Source organism: Anguilla anguilla, chromosome 11 (genome assembly GCF_013347855.1).
Source record: "Anguilla anguilla isolate fAngAng1 chromosome 11, fAngAng1.pri, whole genome shotgun sequence".
In the NCBI taxonomy this organism is placed as follows: domain Eukaryota; kingdom Metazoa; phylum Chordata; class Actinopteri; order Anguilliformes; family Anguillidae; genus Anguilla; species Anguilla anguilla.
In genome coordinates, this window is record NC_049211.1 from 41,442,866 (window position 1) to 41,458,312 (window position 15,447).

The 15,447-nt window shown below is 47.3% G+C and overlaps 1 protein-coding gene across 8 annotated transcripts in view; it reads right to left on the reverse strand.

Moving 5' to 3' along the window:
- Positions 1–15,447, reverse strand: part of mybpha (myosin binding protein Ha) — a 34,066-nt gene that overhangs the window by 5,028 nt on the left and 13,591 nt on the right. For all 8 annotated transcript variants that reach the window (XM_035380823.1, XM_035380824.1, XM_035380826.1 and 5 more), the window contains 7 exons: positions 11,730–11,818; positions 11,205–11,400; positions 9,251–9,390; positions 7,202–7,361; positions 5,831–5,967; positions 1,547–1,733; positions 123–186 (listed from right to left, as the gene is read on the reverse strand). In XM_035380823.1, the coding sequence (XP_035236714.1) occupies positions 149–186; positions 1,547–1,733; positions 5,831–5,967; positions 7,202–7,361; positions 9,251–9,390; positions 11,205–11,400; positions 11,730–11,818 (947 nt within the window). In that variant the 3' untranslated portion in view covers positions 123–148. The remainder of the gene's footprint in view (positions 1–122; positions 187–1,546; positions 1,734–5,830; positions 5,968–7,201; positions 7,362–9,250; positions 9,391–11,204; positions 11,401–11,729; positions 11,819–15,447) is intronic.

Genomic DNA, 15,447 nt, shown 5'->3' on the forward strand with positions numbered 1-15,447 from the left:
TACTTATTTTGTACAGCTATTTCTAGCCGAGAACAATGAAATGAATGAGTGCCAAAGTATTTTCCTGAAACGTTAGGTATCAGCGTTGACACTCCACTGCACATCCGTCCTTGTCCACTGACCTGTGTGCATGTTACAGCATGAGGGTTTATTTTTTGTCCTTGTCAGCCTCAGCAAGGATGACCTCTGTTGAGAAAAGAGAGATTAAGAAAGATATTAGACACAGAACAATTAAACGTTAATTAACATTAAAAGCACTGCAGTTTCCCAAACCCGCAAAAAAATACTTGTTTTAATGAATGTATGACATCTGACAATTAAAATGATGCTAATTGAAATATATATTTTTATCTTGCTTTGAGTGCCCTGTGTGAAAACTGAAGACTAGGTAACCCATTCACAAGCATGAAGGAGAAACATTACGTTAATGGCAGGCTCCGACCTTCAAGATCTGGATTTGTTTGGTCCTGTAAAATTAAGTACACACTGTACTGGAAACTGTAGGAATTTTACTTTAATAACATTTAGTTAATAACATAGTGTTTGGTAATTGTTCATGTATTGTTCTCGATTTAATTATGTGTTATAATATATTAACATAATTCAATCGAATGAACATATTTATTAATAAATGAAACATTCAATGTACGTACTATATTATTTTAAGCATTTACAACATTTAGTAAATTGTTCGTTAAAATAGAAAATAACGGTTTCACTGGGAACAATTTTCATGCCCCTGAATTTAGCCGTGTCAAAATTTCTAAGGAAATTTGTATTTTTCCTGCTCCTAACTCCTTACTAAAGGACATGTTTACAAAAATAAGCCAGAACACATTCCGCTTCAGTCTGAATGATTGACACTTTGCAGTCCAGCGTATTATAATTCCCAAAAGCAATGCAATCCTAGGGCCAGCACTGAGGGTAGAGCCACACATCCTCCGACGAGAAGCAAATTCGTGACTGCCTCATTTCAACGAGAGCCGATTCATCGCATCCGCAAGGCATCATGGGATAGCTGGCGAGGCTAGGTACAACGGCGAAGAGATCTGAAGCACAGCGTGATAACCAATCAGATTAAAGATCCGACGTGTCAGTTTTCCCCCACAGTCTACAGAAGTGGGCGGGTCTTCTAATACGAGGAAGTGTAACTTTTCCTGCTATTTGCCATAGGCATTTAAGAATTTAATTCCTTAAATATAAGCAACATGTCCACAATAAACCTATGTGACCACCTGACCACCATGACGCAAAACAAGCAAAACGTTTCTATTATGTCAGTCATTGGGTAGTTAGATTTTTAGCGAATAGAACGTCTCCACTGGCCACAGTATGCAAGCGGACTACATTTCCACACAGCGCTGTGTTGGCCGACGCCTCTCTCCCCTTCTATCACGCCCTCCATTGGCTGAGGGAGGGAGGCGAGAGAGGCCGACGCGCCGGGCGACACCGTCGGCGGACGCGCGGCTTCACCCCGAGGAGGCGAAGCGAAACCGGACGGCGTCACCCCGGCGTCCAATGAGACGGCCCCGCTCCGCTGACTCACGTTTGACCTCCAGCTTGCAGGCCACGGTGGCCTCCCCGTGGGCGTTGCGCGCCCGGCAGGAGTAGATGCCGCCGTCGAAGCTGCACGGCTTGCGGATCTCCAGCGAGCAGACGCCCTGGTTGCTGATCTGCCGGAACTTGGGGTCGTCACCAATGACCATCTGGTTCTTCAGCCATTCGATCTTGGGCTGTGGACGGGGCGGGATGGGGGAGGGGAAGGGGGGGGGGAGGTTCGGACACGTCAGCATCACGGACAACAGGACGTTCATTTTACACCTGTTTTACATGAAGCTTACATCAAGCTTACTCCCTGTGCTACATTACTGCAGTGCAGTTCTCAATGAACAGTCCTCAAAACACTATGCCACATTGTTACATCCATTCTACCGCTACTTTACACCAGGCCAGTGGAGGATGGGCTCCCCCTCTATAGCCGGGCTCCTCCCAACATTTCTTCCCATCGGGGAGTTTTTCACCCCACTGGGGAGTTTTTTTTTTGTTACCTCATGTTCTTGTTATTTGGGGGTTCAAGCCTGGTTTTTGCTTTTTCCGCTACTCTGTAATAAAGTATATTTATGACAGTTTCCTGTAAAAAGCTCCATAAACTTAAGTTGATTATTTTGATTTGACTGCCTCACTTATTCATTGCCCTTTGACCCGATTAGTTTGGGTATCAGTTTTAGCTGACTGCTTGGGTTACACAGAATCACCTCCCCTCACCTATCACTGACGACCCCCTGTCATACAGACAGAGGGATACAGACAGAGGGAGAGCAGGATATAACTGCAGGGCCTACATTACAGATGATTTCTGCATGATTGTTTTCATGACCGCACTACGTACTGTTTAGTGTCACCATTTAAATAAAGTTTGCTCAAAATAGCAAGGTTTGCTCCTTATGTCACAGTTTGTGGATGTTGATGTCATCTCCCCAGAGTAATAATTAACAGGGCCATTCCCCATCACAGCGGGGCTGTGCTCTCCTGGAGGAGGCCTTGGGTTCGAGTGCCATGTCCCGCCATGAGTGCCAGGGCTGGGGGGGGGGGGGGGGGGGGGGGGGGATTATAGCACTCGTCCCAAACTTTCGCGCACTGAAATACAGTGCTCCTTGCCTACAGGGTGCAGAAGTGGGACAGGCCACGGGCACCGATGAGCAAAGCTGCAACTCGATTCCAAACTGTGATTCCATCTCTTCGCTCCTGGAGCTGTTACTAAATGGCGCGCTGATAGATTAACTGCCCCAACCCCACTGCATCAGAATCGCTAATGGGAAGAACCAATGAGGTGACAACAAGGCTGACCCTCTCAAGATTTTGCACCAACGGCGAGGTGCAGTTTTCAGTGCCGGCTAAGCCTTGCCAAGGGAACCCAAGCAGTGTACCTAATTTCTGTCAGCGAGACTCGGAGCCGAACTTCGCCCATGTGTCAAAAGCCGAAAGGCGAACGCTCCTTAACGGAGCTGAGATAAGGACGTCACAGGAGAGGCATGCGGTGCAGTGGAATCGCTGACACAGGCTGCAGAGGACAGGATCCAGGGCAGCTAAGCAGGCAACTGCCGCTCAAAAAGAGCGGCAAAAATAGGCCGGGGACGACAGCCCCAGGCCCCAGGCCCCGAGGGGGGGAGGAGCCGTAGGGTTCCCGCAGCGTTCCCGCTGCGTTCCCGGGGCGTTCCCGGTTATCGGCACCCTATTCCCGGTGATAAGCTCTATCAGGACCGTGTCCCAGCCTCGGCTGCTCTCTGTCACGCCGTGTCATGTGGGAGCCTTGTCACATGGCCTGATAGGGTTTCCAAAAGTAGACAGTGCCTGGCAGGGGGTACTGGGACTCTTCTCTTGGCAAGGGCAAAATATTCCACAGAGGTCTGTTCCCTCCCCCCCCCCCCCATCAGGCCGCTGGTGAAGACACTCTGGCATGAAAAAATTCTGACAGAAAAATGTACTGATTTCTAGTTGGAAAAAGACACAAAAAGTCAAAACTAAGTGTACCCAGCTACAATTTCCAACCTTTTTAACTCCAGATACCACTGGAAAACCTAAATATTTTTTTCATTGCAATTCCTGATCCACTTGCAAACGTGTTGACAAGCTGAATTTTGGTAGTGAGCAATTTAGCCACCAAGATATAACCGCAGCCAGTTAGCGACACTGTACTTGAAACAATTCGTTTTGATGAGCACGGAAGAAAGAAATATAAAGGAGTGATATTTTTTTCCAGCTATGGAACACTGGCAATTTTGAAACTGGTGGCCATAGCTATGGAACTAAGGGCAAGCAACACTGCACAGTTCAAAACAGTACACTGATTTCAAGTGCTTTAAATGAAAATGAGGGTGGCATGGTGGTGCACTGTCGCCTCACGTGAGTGTGAGTATGAGTGAATGGTGTGTGTGCTCTGCGATAGATTGGCGGCCTGTCCAGGGTGTATTCCTGCCTCTTGCCCAATGCACGCTGGGATAGGCTCCAGCACCCCCGCCCCCCCACGACCCTGACCACGAGAAGCTGATAGATGCATAAATGATTATATGTTCACTTTGTCGCTATGATTTAATCACAATTTAAATTTGTAAATGGCACTAGACCACTATAGCTATCAATGCTGCTTAATCAAGACAAGTGTGTGGACTGCAAAGGCTTAAATCAATTGGCACTGCCTCAAGTGCCCAGTGATGCTTGTGGGAACAGGTCCCAATAACGTAGGGGAGGGACGGCGCTGAGTGTTCGCGTGCTCCCCGCGTTCAGCTGTCCCGAAACCCGACTCCATGCCCGTGGGGGAGGGGGGGCGGGGGGGGATCGGGAGTTGGCCACCATCTCCAGGGGGTCCTGGCAGAGGAGAGGCAGAGGAGCCTGCAGTAGCAGCTGCATTTTCCCACAGTGGGCCAGCTGTGGGCCGATTTTGCACCCCTGCTGCACCGGCAGTGTTTCAGTATGATTCCCAGCTTGTTTATTGGGTGTGTTTATAATATTCTCATCGTTAACTGTGACCTGCTGACCTTATTTCTTCAATGCGGTTCCCACAAAAGGGCCATAACTCAAGATAAAGCCGCAAGTTCAAGCATTATAATTCTATTTTACAGTTTTTTGGCCGGTGTTATTGAACATGAGAAAAACAAAATTTACAGCAACAAATGAAGTATGAGTTCTGCTTCCATAGATTTCATACAAATCGGCTGTTGCACTTAACCATTTACATGCATGGGGGTGATTCCCCTGACATTTTAACTGGCCAAAAGAAACTTTGTGGTAAGATAAACAAAACAAACCAATACAATTTGGGTTGTCCTATGGGTTTTCAAGTACATAAGGAATAGAACGTCATGGTTTGAGAAAGTGGCATTGCTCATTGGTTCCTAAATGGTGGATTGGGACCCAATGGTGGGTCATAGTCACAGACTGAAGATACTGGGGAAGAAGGGTTGCTACAAACAATAAACTAAATTAAACATGTCCTGGGCTGAAATTTTTTACAACATATATACTTAAGCCAGGTTTCACTGGGAAGGGTTTGAACTTAAGCCAGAGGCGCGTTCAAGTTCAGCGAACAAGGCGAACGTTTGCAAACTATTTCAAACTGTTTTCCGTTAGCTTTGCGTTCGCCGTGAACGTTTGCAAACATAAGCGAGCAGTCTGAAAAGGTACAAAAAAAACAAAAATGAACGCTGGACTGAGGGAAATGTTCCCAGATGGGTATTTCATTTGAAGATGCCGGTAAGTGTGATCAGTTTTTTCAATAATGTTATTGCTAACGCTAGCCAATGTTATTATTGTTCGCTAGTTAGCTATTGTTTTTTATCATCAATGGTCACAGAAGCGGCTGTGAGTACAAACGCTCTCGTCTCCATGTCTGTTCATGTTTAATGTAAACAATTTGGAATGTTCGTAAAAAGCCGTTCAAATTGAACTGTTCAAAGAAAATGTTTGCCACGAACATTCGCCTCTGTTCGCCGAATTTGAACGCACCTCAGGTTATACAGGGAACGGTTTAAAGTTAAGCCAGGTTATACAGGGAACGGGTTAAAGTTAAGCCAGGTTATACAGGGAACGGTTTAAAGTTAAGCCAGGTTATACAGGGAACGGTTTAAAGTTAAGCAAGGTTATACAGGGAACGGTTTAAAGTTAAGCCTGGTTTTACTGGGAAGGGCTATACTGGAGAGGTCACAGAAAAAGAACTTCACTGTATAGTGGGCATCTGAATCAAACAGGCTTTTTGCGTATATATTTCAGTGTTCGTCAGTGATTCCGGATCATAATTAGGGCTCAGAGGGGAAGTGCGTAGGGAAGGGGCTACCTTGGGAGAACCGCGCACGGCACACAGCAGCCTGGTGGTGTAGCCCACCGTCGCCGCCCTGTCGCTCAGGGGCGCCGTGAACTTGGGGGCCTCGCTGAAGTCGTGCTCCTGGTACTCCGGCGGTATGTAGACCATACCTACGAGACAAAGATTTATTTATTTTCTTTCTTTAAAATGTTTTCTTTTCAATGGGCTTTTCAACTTTATTGGACGGGATAGTGTAGAGAGACAGGAAGAACGGGGAAGAGACAGGGAGAGACGTGCGACATTGTTCGGGCTCGAACCGCATGTGGACAGTGCTCTACAGGCTACGCCACGAGACACCCCTGAGACAAAGATTTCTTTTGCGTGAAACCGCTCAGCTGTCTCCATACTGGATGGAGCCAAGAGCCCTGTTGCTGAAATCACAGACTCAAGAACTGCTGGTTATCCACCCTCCCTTTACCTGGGAGTCAGGTGTAAATACAGTCTGGCCAATCAGTAGCTATAATTGTTCAGTTAATTAACTTGTGGAAAACAAAACCAGGGCTGGATTTGGATTCAAAGACCAGATTTGATTATCCATGGCCTAGGGCAGCGTTTCCCAACCACTTTCCAAATTTACAGAATCTCATGGCACACAGAACGCCAACAGAAAAAAATCTGCGAGCGACGTACTGGCATTGATGTGACGTGCCAACAGTAGGCCTAAATGTTCTTTTGGGGTTTTAATTAAGCAATATGCATTTTAATGACATTTATTTTTGCTTTTGTGAATGGGATTTGTTCATTTAAGTTTTTTTAATTCATTTGAACTTTAAATATTTTTTTAAAGGATTTTTCATACGGCACACCTGACTTAGCCTGACGGCACACCAGAGGCACACCAGTTGGGAAACACTGGCCTAAGGAGTAGAACCTTTTGCAAGAGGGCAAATCTTAACTCCAATGAGTCACGTGTGCAGAAGTTTGCGCCCCAAGTTATTTGGGCTCCTAAGGCTTCCATAAGGGTTCTCCTCTTAGTTTCCCAGGCCTGGTGCCTGGTTCTGTGGGTGCACAACCATGGCCTCCTAACTGCTTCCATAAATACAGACTTCAGTAACGAACACTGTTCTCAGTAACGTTGCCCCAGGTCCGAAGCAACACCGTAGCCGCGCAACAGCGCCAAAGAGCGTTGTGGAAACCCATTCCCAACGGCCAGTGCGTTGTCCCAGGAGTTTCATTTATTTATTTCTTTAAGGAAATCCCATACTGCCCTGCACAGGGACACCCGACTTGATTGGTCGAATTCCATCTCCCGAGCGGCACAGGAAATGCCAGACCGCGCTCACGACTTCCGCTAACAAGCGAGCGCCGCAGTCCGGCGGCCGCAGGGGGCGGGGCAGCGCTCACCGATCTTCTGGACGGTGGCCAGCGTCTTGGTGGCGGCCGCCTCCTCGCCCCGGCCGCACTTGTTCTCGGCGAAGACGCGGAAGCTGTACGAGTTCCCCATGATGAGGTCGGAGATGGTGGCGTTGAGCTGGTGGTAGTGCTCCAGGACGGTGAACCACTCCTGCAACGAGAGCGCGAACGCAGGGAAATGGGAATACGAGTTTAACAAGAGGCAAGGAAAACAGGAAGAGCATAATACTAACTGACATCAGGCGCTGTGACCAAATAATGATTTATTAAGACCCTGGGAATAAAACCAGACCATAAAGAGACTCTGTCGGTGAGGTCAAAACTGGGCCAAGGATTCGCCCAATAAGTCCATCCAATATCTGCAAAGTACAGGGCGAGATTCTCCAGCTTCTGTGCACTGTTATATAGACTGTCAAACAGCATTTTATTTAGTATTCGGCTATTTCTCATTTCATAAAACACTATGAAACGAAAGGCTAGCATTCAAAACATTTTTTTATAAAAGTTACTGAAATGACATAGCTATCTTTCAAGGCATTTATTTTAAGAGAAAAGCGAATTGATCTGTTGGATATGCACACATTTCTGACTGAAGACTCTTCCGTATGCTCAAGTAGTACTGCTTGTCCAGCAGACACACGGTTGATAATAGGAATGCACTTGATACACAGCGTTCAAATAACATGTCATGGTGTTTCTTTTCAACAACTACCTAATCGCGTGCTTTGACCTCGTTATCAAGTGTCAGCTTTGTCTTTGGCCAGAGCGTGGGCCATGTGCTGCTGTGTAGATTTCCTGCCTTCCTACTGCCCCCGCATCCACCCACCCACCCCACCCCGCCCCCACCCCACACACACACACTGTGAAAGCATTTTCCATCACTCAGAAGACCAGGCAAACAAGCTGGGATGGCCTTATACAGATCTCAGAGCCCTGACACCCCGTGTAGATTTACAGATTTGGTAAGCAGTTAAATTAGTCCTCACATCACCTCACTGTGACCGCCAGCTCGTCCCCCCCCCCCCTTGCCTCCATCTTGAATACAAATCTTTCCATCACAGACGTGTCACCTCCCATCGCTCCCAGGGAGTCGAGCCAGACACCCCCCTGAGTCATGGTCCCGTCAAAGCCTGGGAGAGTTCCATGACTCACCTCCCTAAAGAGATCTGCCCTCATTATCAGGGCCGAAAACAGGACTGAGGCAACCCCTCAAGGCTCGGCTGTTAATTGCAGATGCTGATTCAGGTCCCACGGAGAGACTAGAGTTAGAGAAGAGCAAGCCGCTCAGTGAAGCCCAACGTTTACCTCCCCAACACGGTTGGGATCAGCAGTGAGTTTATTACCACTAAATCCACTAATAATTATTATCCATGGCTAAGGTTTCCTAATTAGCAATGTAATCTTGTTCTGTTGCCAGTCCATGAGTCCAAAGGTGTCCTCACACTGGATCGATCCCGGCTCCTCACAAAGTGGACAAAAATACAGTTATACCTTTTTCATGTGGTCATTAAATAAACTCCCCTCTCTCCAGAAATCACCAAGCTTTAAAGCAGATTTGGGAGCTTCTGTCTTTGGCTTTTCTGCATATAAGTGGGTATCCCTCTTTGCTTCAGTCACCATTGAGGCAGTGTCTGTTCTGTCCACCTCAAAAACCAATCACACATTTAGAGACCACTTACCAGCCTTGTGCATTTGTCTTTTGTTCAAGTATTGACAGATCTTGTGATTCCTCTGCACTGGCATACTTAACTTGACTCCCATTGTCACTATGATGCGAAACTACCACAGTATTTTTACCACAAACTAGTCCTGATTTGGAAAATCAGCAGAAATCACTCAAAGCTAAGAAAACAGATATTCAAGAAATCTAATCTTGGTAGTCTTAAGTGATGCATGCATTTTTACATTCATTATTACAACACTACACTCCCATTGACTATTCTGTCTCAGCATATGGCTGACAGTGCATGTTATGCAGGAACCACTGAACATGTATCGCCCATTTCAGATGGGCTGCAGGTTTGGGTAGAAGCTGCTCACCCCAGTCTTTTTGTCGGACTTCTGGATGGTATAGCCAGTGATTTCCGTGTTGCCAGTGTCCTTGGGTGGGGTCCACTCCAGGGCCGCATTGAAACCCCAACTGTCCACAAGCTTCATGCTGGTGGGGGGGCCGGGCAGGTCTGCAGGCCAACGACCATGAACACAGACACCCGTCAGCACTCGGGGAACGATGTAGAGATTACCGCAAGCCTGGATTCAATCAACACTGTGTGTTCGTTTGGACTTCCTCATGCAAAGATACATTCATCGTTTGGAGAGGTCAGCACGCATGGAGAGAAAATGGTAAGGTTTTTGCTTCAGGGAAAAACATGGACAAATTAAAGTGTTGATTAAATACAGCCTATGGCCACATCAATTGAGGAGGCTCTAGTCTTGGAGAGCTGCTGAGCCTGCTGGTTTTTGGTCTGCTTCAGCACACAGCACTTAACTGAAGCTCTTTATTAGCCACGCACCACCCTTCTGAAGCCTAGATGCAAATAAAATCAATTTTAATTTGTATAGAGCTTTTTACAGCAAACTGACACAAGGACACTTTACAGAGTAGCAGAAAAACGGCAAGAAACAGAACATAAAGAGAAACATCTAGGCCCGAATAGCAAGCATGTGAGAAAAAAAAAACTCCCAGTGGGGAGAAAAGCCCTCAAACAGTGGTGAGAAGAAATCTCGGGAGGAACTCTGCTATAGAGGGGAGCCCATCCTCCACAGGCCAGCCTGGTGTAAAGCAGCCAGCAGCCGGTCTGTAAACTAAGGGCGACGAAACGAGGCTGGAGCGGTCTGTAAACTAAGGGTGACGAAACGAGGCTGGAGCGGTCTGTAAACTCAGGAGAGAGACCAGGCTGGAGCGGTCTGTAAACTCAGGAGAGAGACCAGGCTGGAGCGGTCTGTAAACTCAGGAGAGAGACCAGGCTGGAGCGGTCTGTAAACTCAGGAGAGAGACGATGCCGGAGCGGTCTGTAAACTCAGGAGAGAGACGAGGCTGGAGCGGTCTGTAAACTCAGGAGAAAGACAAGGCTGGAGCGGTCTGTAAACTCAGGAGAGAGACGATGCCGGAGCGGTCTGTAAACTCAGGAGAGAGACGAGGCTGGAGCGGTCTGTAAACTCAGGAGAAAGACAAGGCTGGAGCGGTCTGTAAACTCAGGAGAGAGATGAGGCTGGAGCGGTCTGTAAACTCAGGAGAGAGACCAGGCTGGAGAGGTCTGTAAACTCAGGAGAGAGACTAGGCTGGAGCGGTCTGTAAACTCAGGAGAGAGACTAGGCTGGAGCGGTCTGTAAACTCAGGAGAGAGACGAGGGCGGAGTGGTCTGTAAACTCAGGAGAGAGACAAGGCTGGAGCGGTCTGTAAACTCAGGAGAGACAAGGCTGGAGCGGTCTGTAAACTCAGGAGAGAGACGAGGGCGGAGAGGTCTGTAAACTCAGGAGAGAGATGAGGCTGGAGCGGTCTGTAAACTCAGGAGAGAGACCAGGCTGGAGTGGTCTGTAAACTCAGGAGAGAGACCAGGCTGGAGCGGTCTGTAAACTCAGGAGAGAGACCAGGCTGGAGCGGTCTGTAAACTCAGGAGAGAGACCAGGCTGGAGCGGTCTGTAAACTCAGGAGAGAGACCAGGCTGGAGCGGTCTGTAAACTCAGGAGAGAGACCAGGCTGGAGCGGTCTGTAAACTCAGGAGAGAGACCAGGCTGGAGTGGTCTGTAAACTCAGGAGAGAGACCAGGCTGGAGCGGTCTGTAAACTCAGGAGAGAGACGAGGCTGGAGTGGTCTGTAAACTCGGGGCGAGGGAGGGGCAGGAGCCCCAGGATATCGGCTGCTTGTATGGAATCCACAAAAGCCTGTATTACCGCAGCCCTCCAGGACTGTAGCTGGACACCCATCTTCTGCTATCATTTCCCAGGCAAGTAAATGAGAAGCCAGCATGTGCACCTGAGGCGGGGTACTCACCTACGACCTGGATGACGATGGAGGCCTTGTCCTCAAAGCTCTCCACCTTGACGGACAACTCGTACTTGCCGGAGTGGTCCCTCTCCGCCTTCCGGATGAACAGGATGCTGTCACTGTCGCCGGTGCGCACGCTGGCCTTCTTGGCGTCCAACGGCTCGCCATCCTTCGTCCAAGACACCAGAGGCTTTGGCTTGCCCTGAGTAAGCAAAACAAAATGGAAGACCTCCATTTATGAAATATGCTGCAGTATACTGTACAAGTTCTTTTTGAAAAATATAATAATTACACTTCACAGCAGGGTATTTGTTAAAAATATCCCAATAGCTGAAAGCAGACGAAATTTATAAATCTACCCACACATTGTGCAGTGTTGCAATATATTGATAATGTGTTTTATTTAATGCATATTTCCACTTGTGTAAGAGTGAATGGCGAGCTGACATTAGATCTGGCAGACACACATCCCACCCCCCCCCGTCATGTTAGCGGGATTCCTGGGGGTAGGTTTTCCGGCAGCTGGCTTACGTTGAAGGGGATGACAAGGTTGACCTGCTCGCCGGCCTGCTTGACGAGTCTCGCCCTCAGGGAGCGCGGCACGCGGATTTTGGGACGCTCTGCGAGACGAAAGACGCGGAGGGAGGATTACTGAGCGAAAGAACACAGTTCTCTACGAAGGGAAACCACTCGGGGTTCCACGGTCACACCTTTTTTTTTTTTTTTTACCGGTCCTGTTAACCGTACGCAAGACTGCTTTACTTACATAACCACAATAAATAGCTCAAGATGCATACGTAATGTAAAGGATGTAGAAGGTTTAATTCCTCTCTTGAAAATGCGTGAACCCTACATTACTCTTAACGGATTAGTGATGAAGAAATTCAGCTACAACCTTCCCTCTCGCTGTTCCATTGCCCCACTCTCATTGCTTTGCTTAGCAGACACCACAATCCAAGCCAAATGACACTGAACAGAACATCTCTCAAATAATGTGTAGCTGGATATTACTTTCCTCACAGCCAGCTGGAAAGTAATATTCATCCTCATTGGAGCCTGGGCAGTGTAGATCAAAGCCCATATTCCTCGTATCTAGTGTTTGACCACAACACCACCCGCGGGTATCCTTCACCGTGAATCTGTAATTGTGAAACCTGCATCGAATGTGAGGGGTCACACATGCCCGGAATGACGGGTCACACGAGACCCTAAATAGACCAGCATCGTTCTGGGAGACACATGTTGAGGAGTTAAAATTAAACCCAGCACTCAACTGGTCATTAAGCGCGATAGTGTACCACCTCCAGCCAGTATGTATTCATAGCACTGACACAATCCGTTCCGGGATAACATTTTCTGCATTTAAGAATATATTCAACTGCATTTGGATGGTAAAAATACACTGATAACACAGATCAGACATGGGAAAAATACAGCACACGTCATTTTAAACAAAGAATGTTGATCTCCTGAATTCAGGATTTGGTCTTGAAGGGCCACCCGCCATCGACTTGATGGTGAGACCCGGTGGTTTTGGAAATGAGTGGGATCCTTCGGAGTAGACATCTCTCGTCTTCATTAAGTTTGGCACATGTTTTAACAAAGTGAACGAAAGTAAATAAAGTCAAGGTCCTCCGTAATAAAGTTCACAGACTCAGTGTGACAGGTTTACTGCTGACCTGAAGCAACTGAGAAGGTCAGCCAAGGAATGACACGGTCTGTTCAGCTGAAACAGGCTGCAATATGGTCTCCTAAAAACCACATAAATGTGAGCAGGCACCATCAAACTGAGCGAGACGTGAGACATGTTCACCTAAGTTGCAACAAGTCAATCTCATTGATTGATAAAACACAGAATTAAAAGAAATCCAAAAGACAAGAAGACACTCGGGCGCCCAAATCTGAGAGAGCACTCCAGTTCTAAGCTACGTTTCAGGTTTGGCCTACAATAACACAGAAAGCACGGGACCCCCAGCCTCTGTTTCCCCATATTCAGACCCCTCCAACTTTAAAACCCTTACTGATGTGGGCTAATACAACATTCCCCTCGGTTAGTGTACGAAAGGAAAAGTGTCTCAGGTCAATGGAATCATGGGATGTTATGGACTATTTACCTGGTGTTGCAACCTGACACACTTTGCAGGATTGCTCCGTTCAAGCAAAATACTGGCTGTCAGATTTGGACTACCTGACAAATCTTTGCGGGACTCAGAGGGGCTAGCATGACATATGATATAGACAGCAATCCTCTGCCGTGCCCCCCTGCTTCCCCCCCCCCCCGCCCCCCCCACCTCGGCTAGAATTCCGCCCCCGTCATGTACACTCACTTGTCACTGTCACTCTTCCAGGACCACCCTGACCCAACCCAGCTCCGGTAAACACCCCATCTGAGGAATCGCAGCCGCCTGAAACCTTCTGGTCTTAATCCGCGCTAATGGCTGCACTTCTCGGTCACTTTCCTGTCCTGTGTGACCGACCTGGCTGTTCTCACCAAGGGGTACGATTCATAACGTTCCCTCATTTCTGCACCAACGATCATCAGACCTGGTGGACAAGAGCAGCGCAGCATCTGACGGCGTCCACTAGAGGGCGCTGCCCAATTCCGATCCGGCTCGAGTTACAGTTCCCTGCCCTCCAACATTAATGGATACGATGCTGTTTACAAAAACTGTATCTCTAATTTTGGAGCAAAGGACCACTGCTTGACATTTTGCTGATGCATGACTTTAAAAATGGAAACTGGTCAGTAACTGGGTGGTGAGAATTAGCCTGAAAATAATCTATTCAACCACAAAGAACACTCATGATTTGATCAATCAATACTGACCCTAAAAATGAACACACTTCTATAAAACCTTGATTCCAAATCTTGTGGCCAAAACACCGCAACTCTTCTCCCTGACCACACTAGGGCCCCCCAAACGTAACTACAATCACAGGGGTTCTCATTCTAAGACATGCATAACAAACAGGCCAATGCTCATCATGTCCCAGCAGGGTCCCGCTTTTGGACCCAAGGTGGTGACACTGCATTACCGGAAATAATTTTCCTGAGATAGCCAACGGGAGACTAATAATTTCACCCCAAGCTCAGCTTCTCATCCGTAACTCAATTCAGCAAGGCCTCTTCGTCTGGCCTGGTTAAGAAACGGATCTCCATTCATTAGTCAACTTGTTTTTCCAAGGAGGAGAAATACGCGTGAAACAGCGCAACCCAGAGAAACCGTGAGGTCAAAAATGAGCACTGGCAGCCATCTTTGTTTTGGGTGAGAGTGACAACACTTAGATTTTACGTGTATAATTTAAGAGCAATGAAAGCGCTTGTCGTCACGAGGCCCTAGATTTATGACTGCACATCTGCAGAGCCCATCGAGGCGAGGGGTGCTAGCAGGAAGCCACACGATCCCCCCCCCGCCTCCCCCCCCTTATCAGCACGCCAACACGACATCAACACACAAGGCAGCTTGGCTGACTCTTCCAGGGGTCCCCCCTGTGCCTCTTACAGGGAAGTAACACCGTAGTTTCCCACACTTTCAAAGTCAGTTCAACTGATGAAAAATAAAAAAACACCTCAAGCAAGCTATACGTGGGTTGCTTCACAGCCGAGACATTACACAAACACATTGAGTTATGTCAATAAAGACGCGCCAAGCAAACTGGATCCGAGCCCGATTCATTCTGGCAGAAGGTACACAGGCATCAGGACTGGGGAGGGTTCGGGTCTGCATCAGTACAGCACCCACAAGGGACAGAATAATAAGGAACAGCTGCTCAGTAGAATGGACACAGCACATTACATAGCATTGGGGATATCAAGTACCAATAACTCTGCTGTCATAAATATTAGGCATTTTCCCCATTCCTGACTTTTCCGAAACATGTGATTTTAAAAAATCTGCTATTGTTTGATAAATGTAACCAATCTCAACGAACCATTTGAGCCAGGCTACACCCACTGCCACTGGCTCTGACGTGGAGGAATGAAGTCCATCAAAACTATCAGACAAATGCTCTTTATCAAGCTAAAAACAATAGACTGCTAATTATATAATAATTATGATAAATGAGATGCTATAATTTCCAGAGATTTATCATTAAACAGCCATTCTATTTCATTAACTGTATAGAAATCGTACAAAGATAATTTTTCCCAGTCTTACTACAATTCAGACAAACTTAGCTGAGTTAACTGAGTATACTGCACTGTCTAAATGACTGATTGCCAAGGTATTGTTGCTAGTGAAATTAT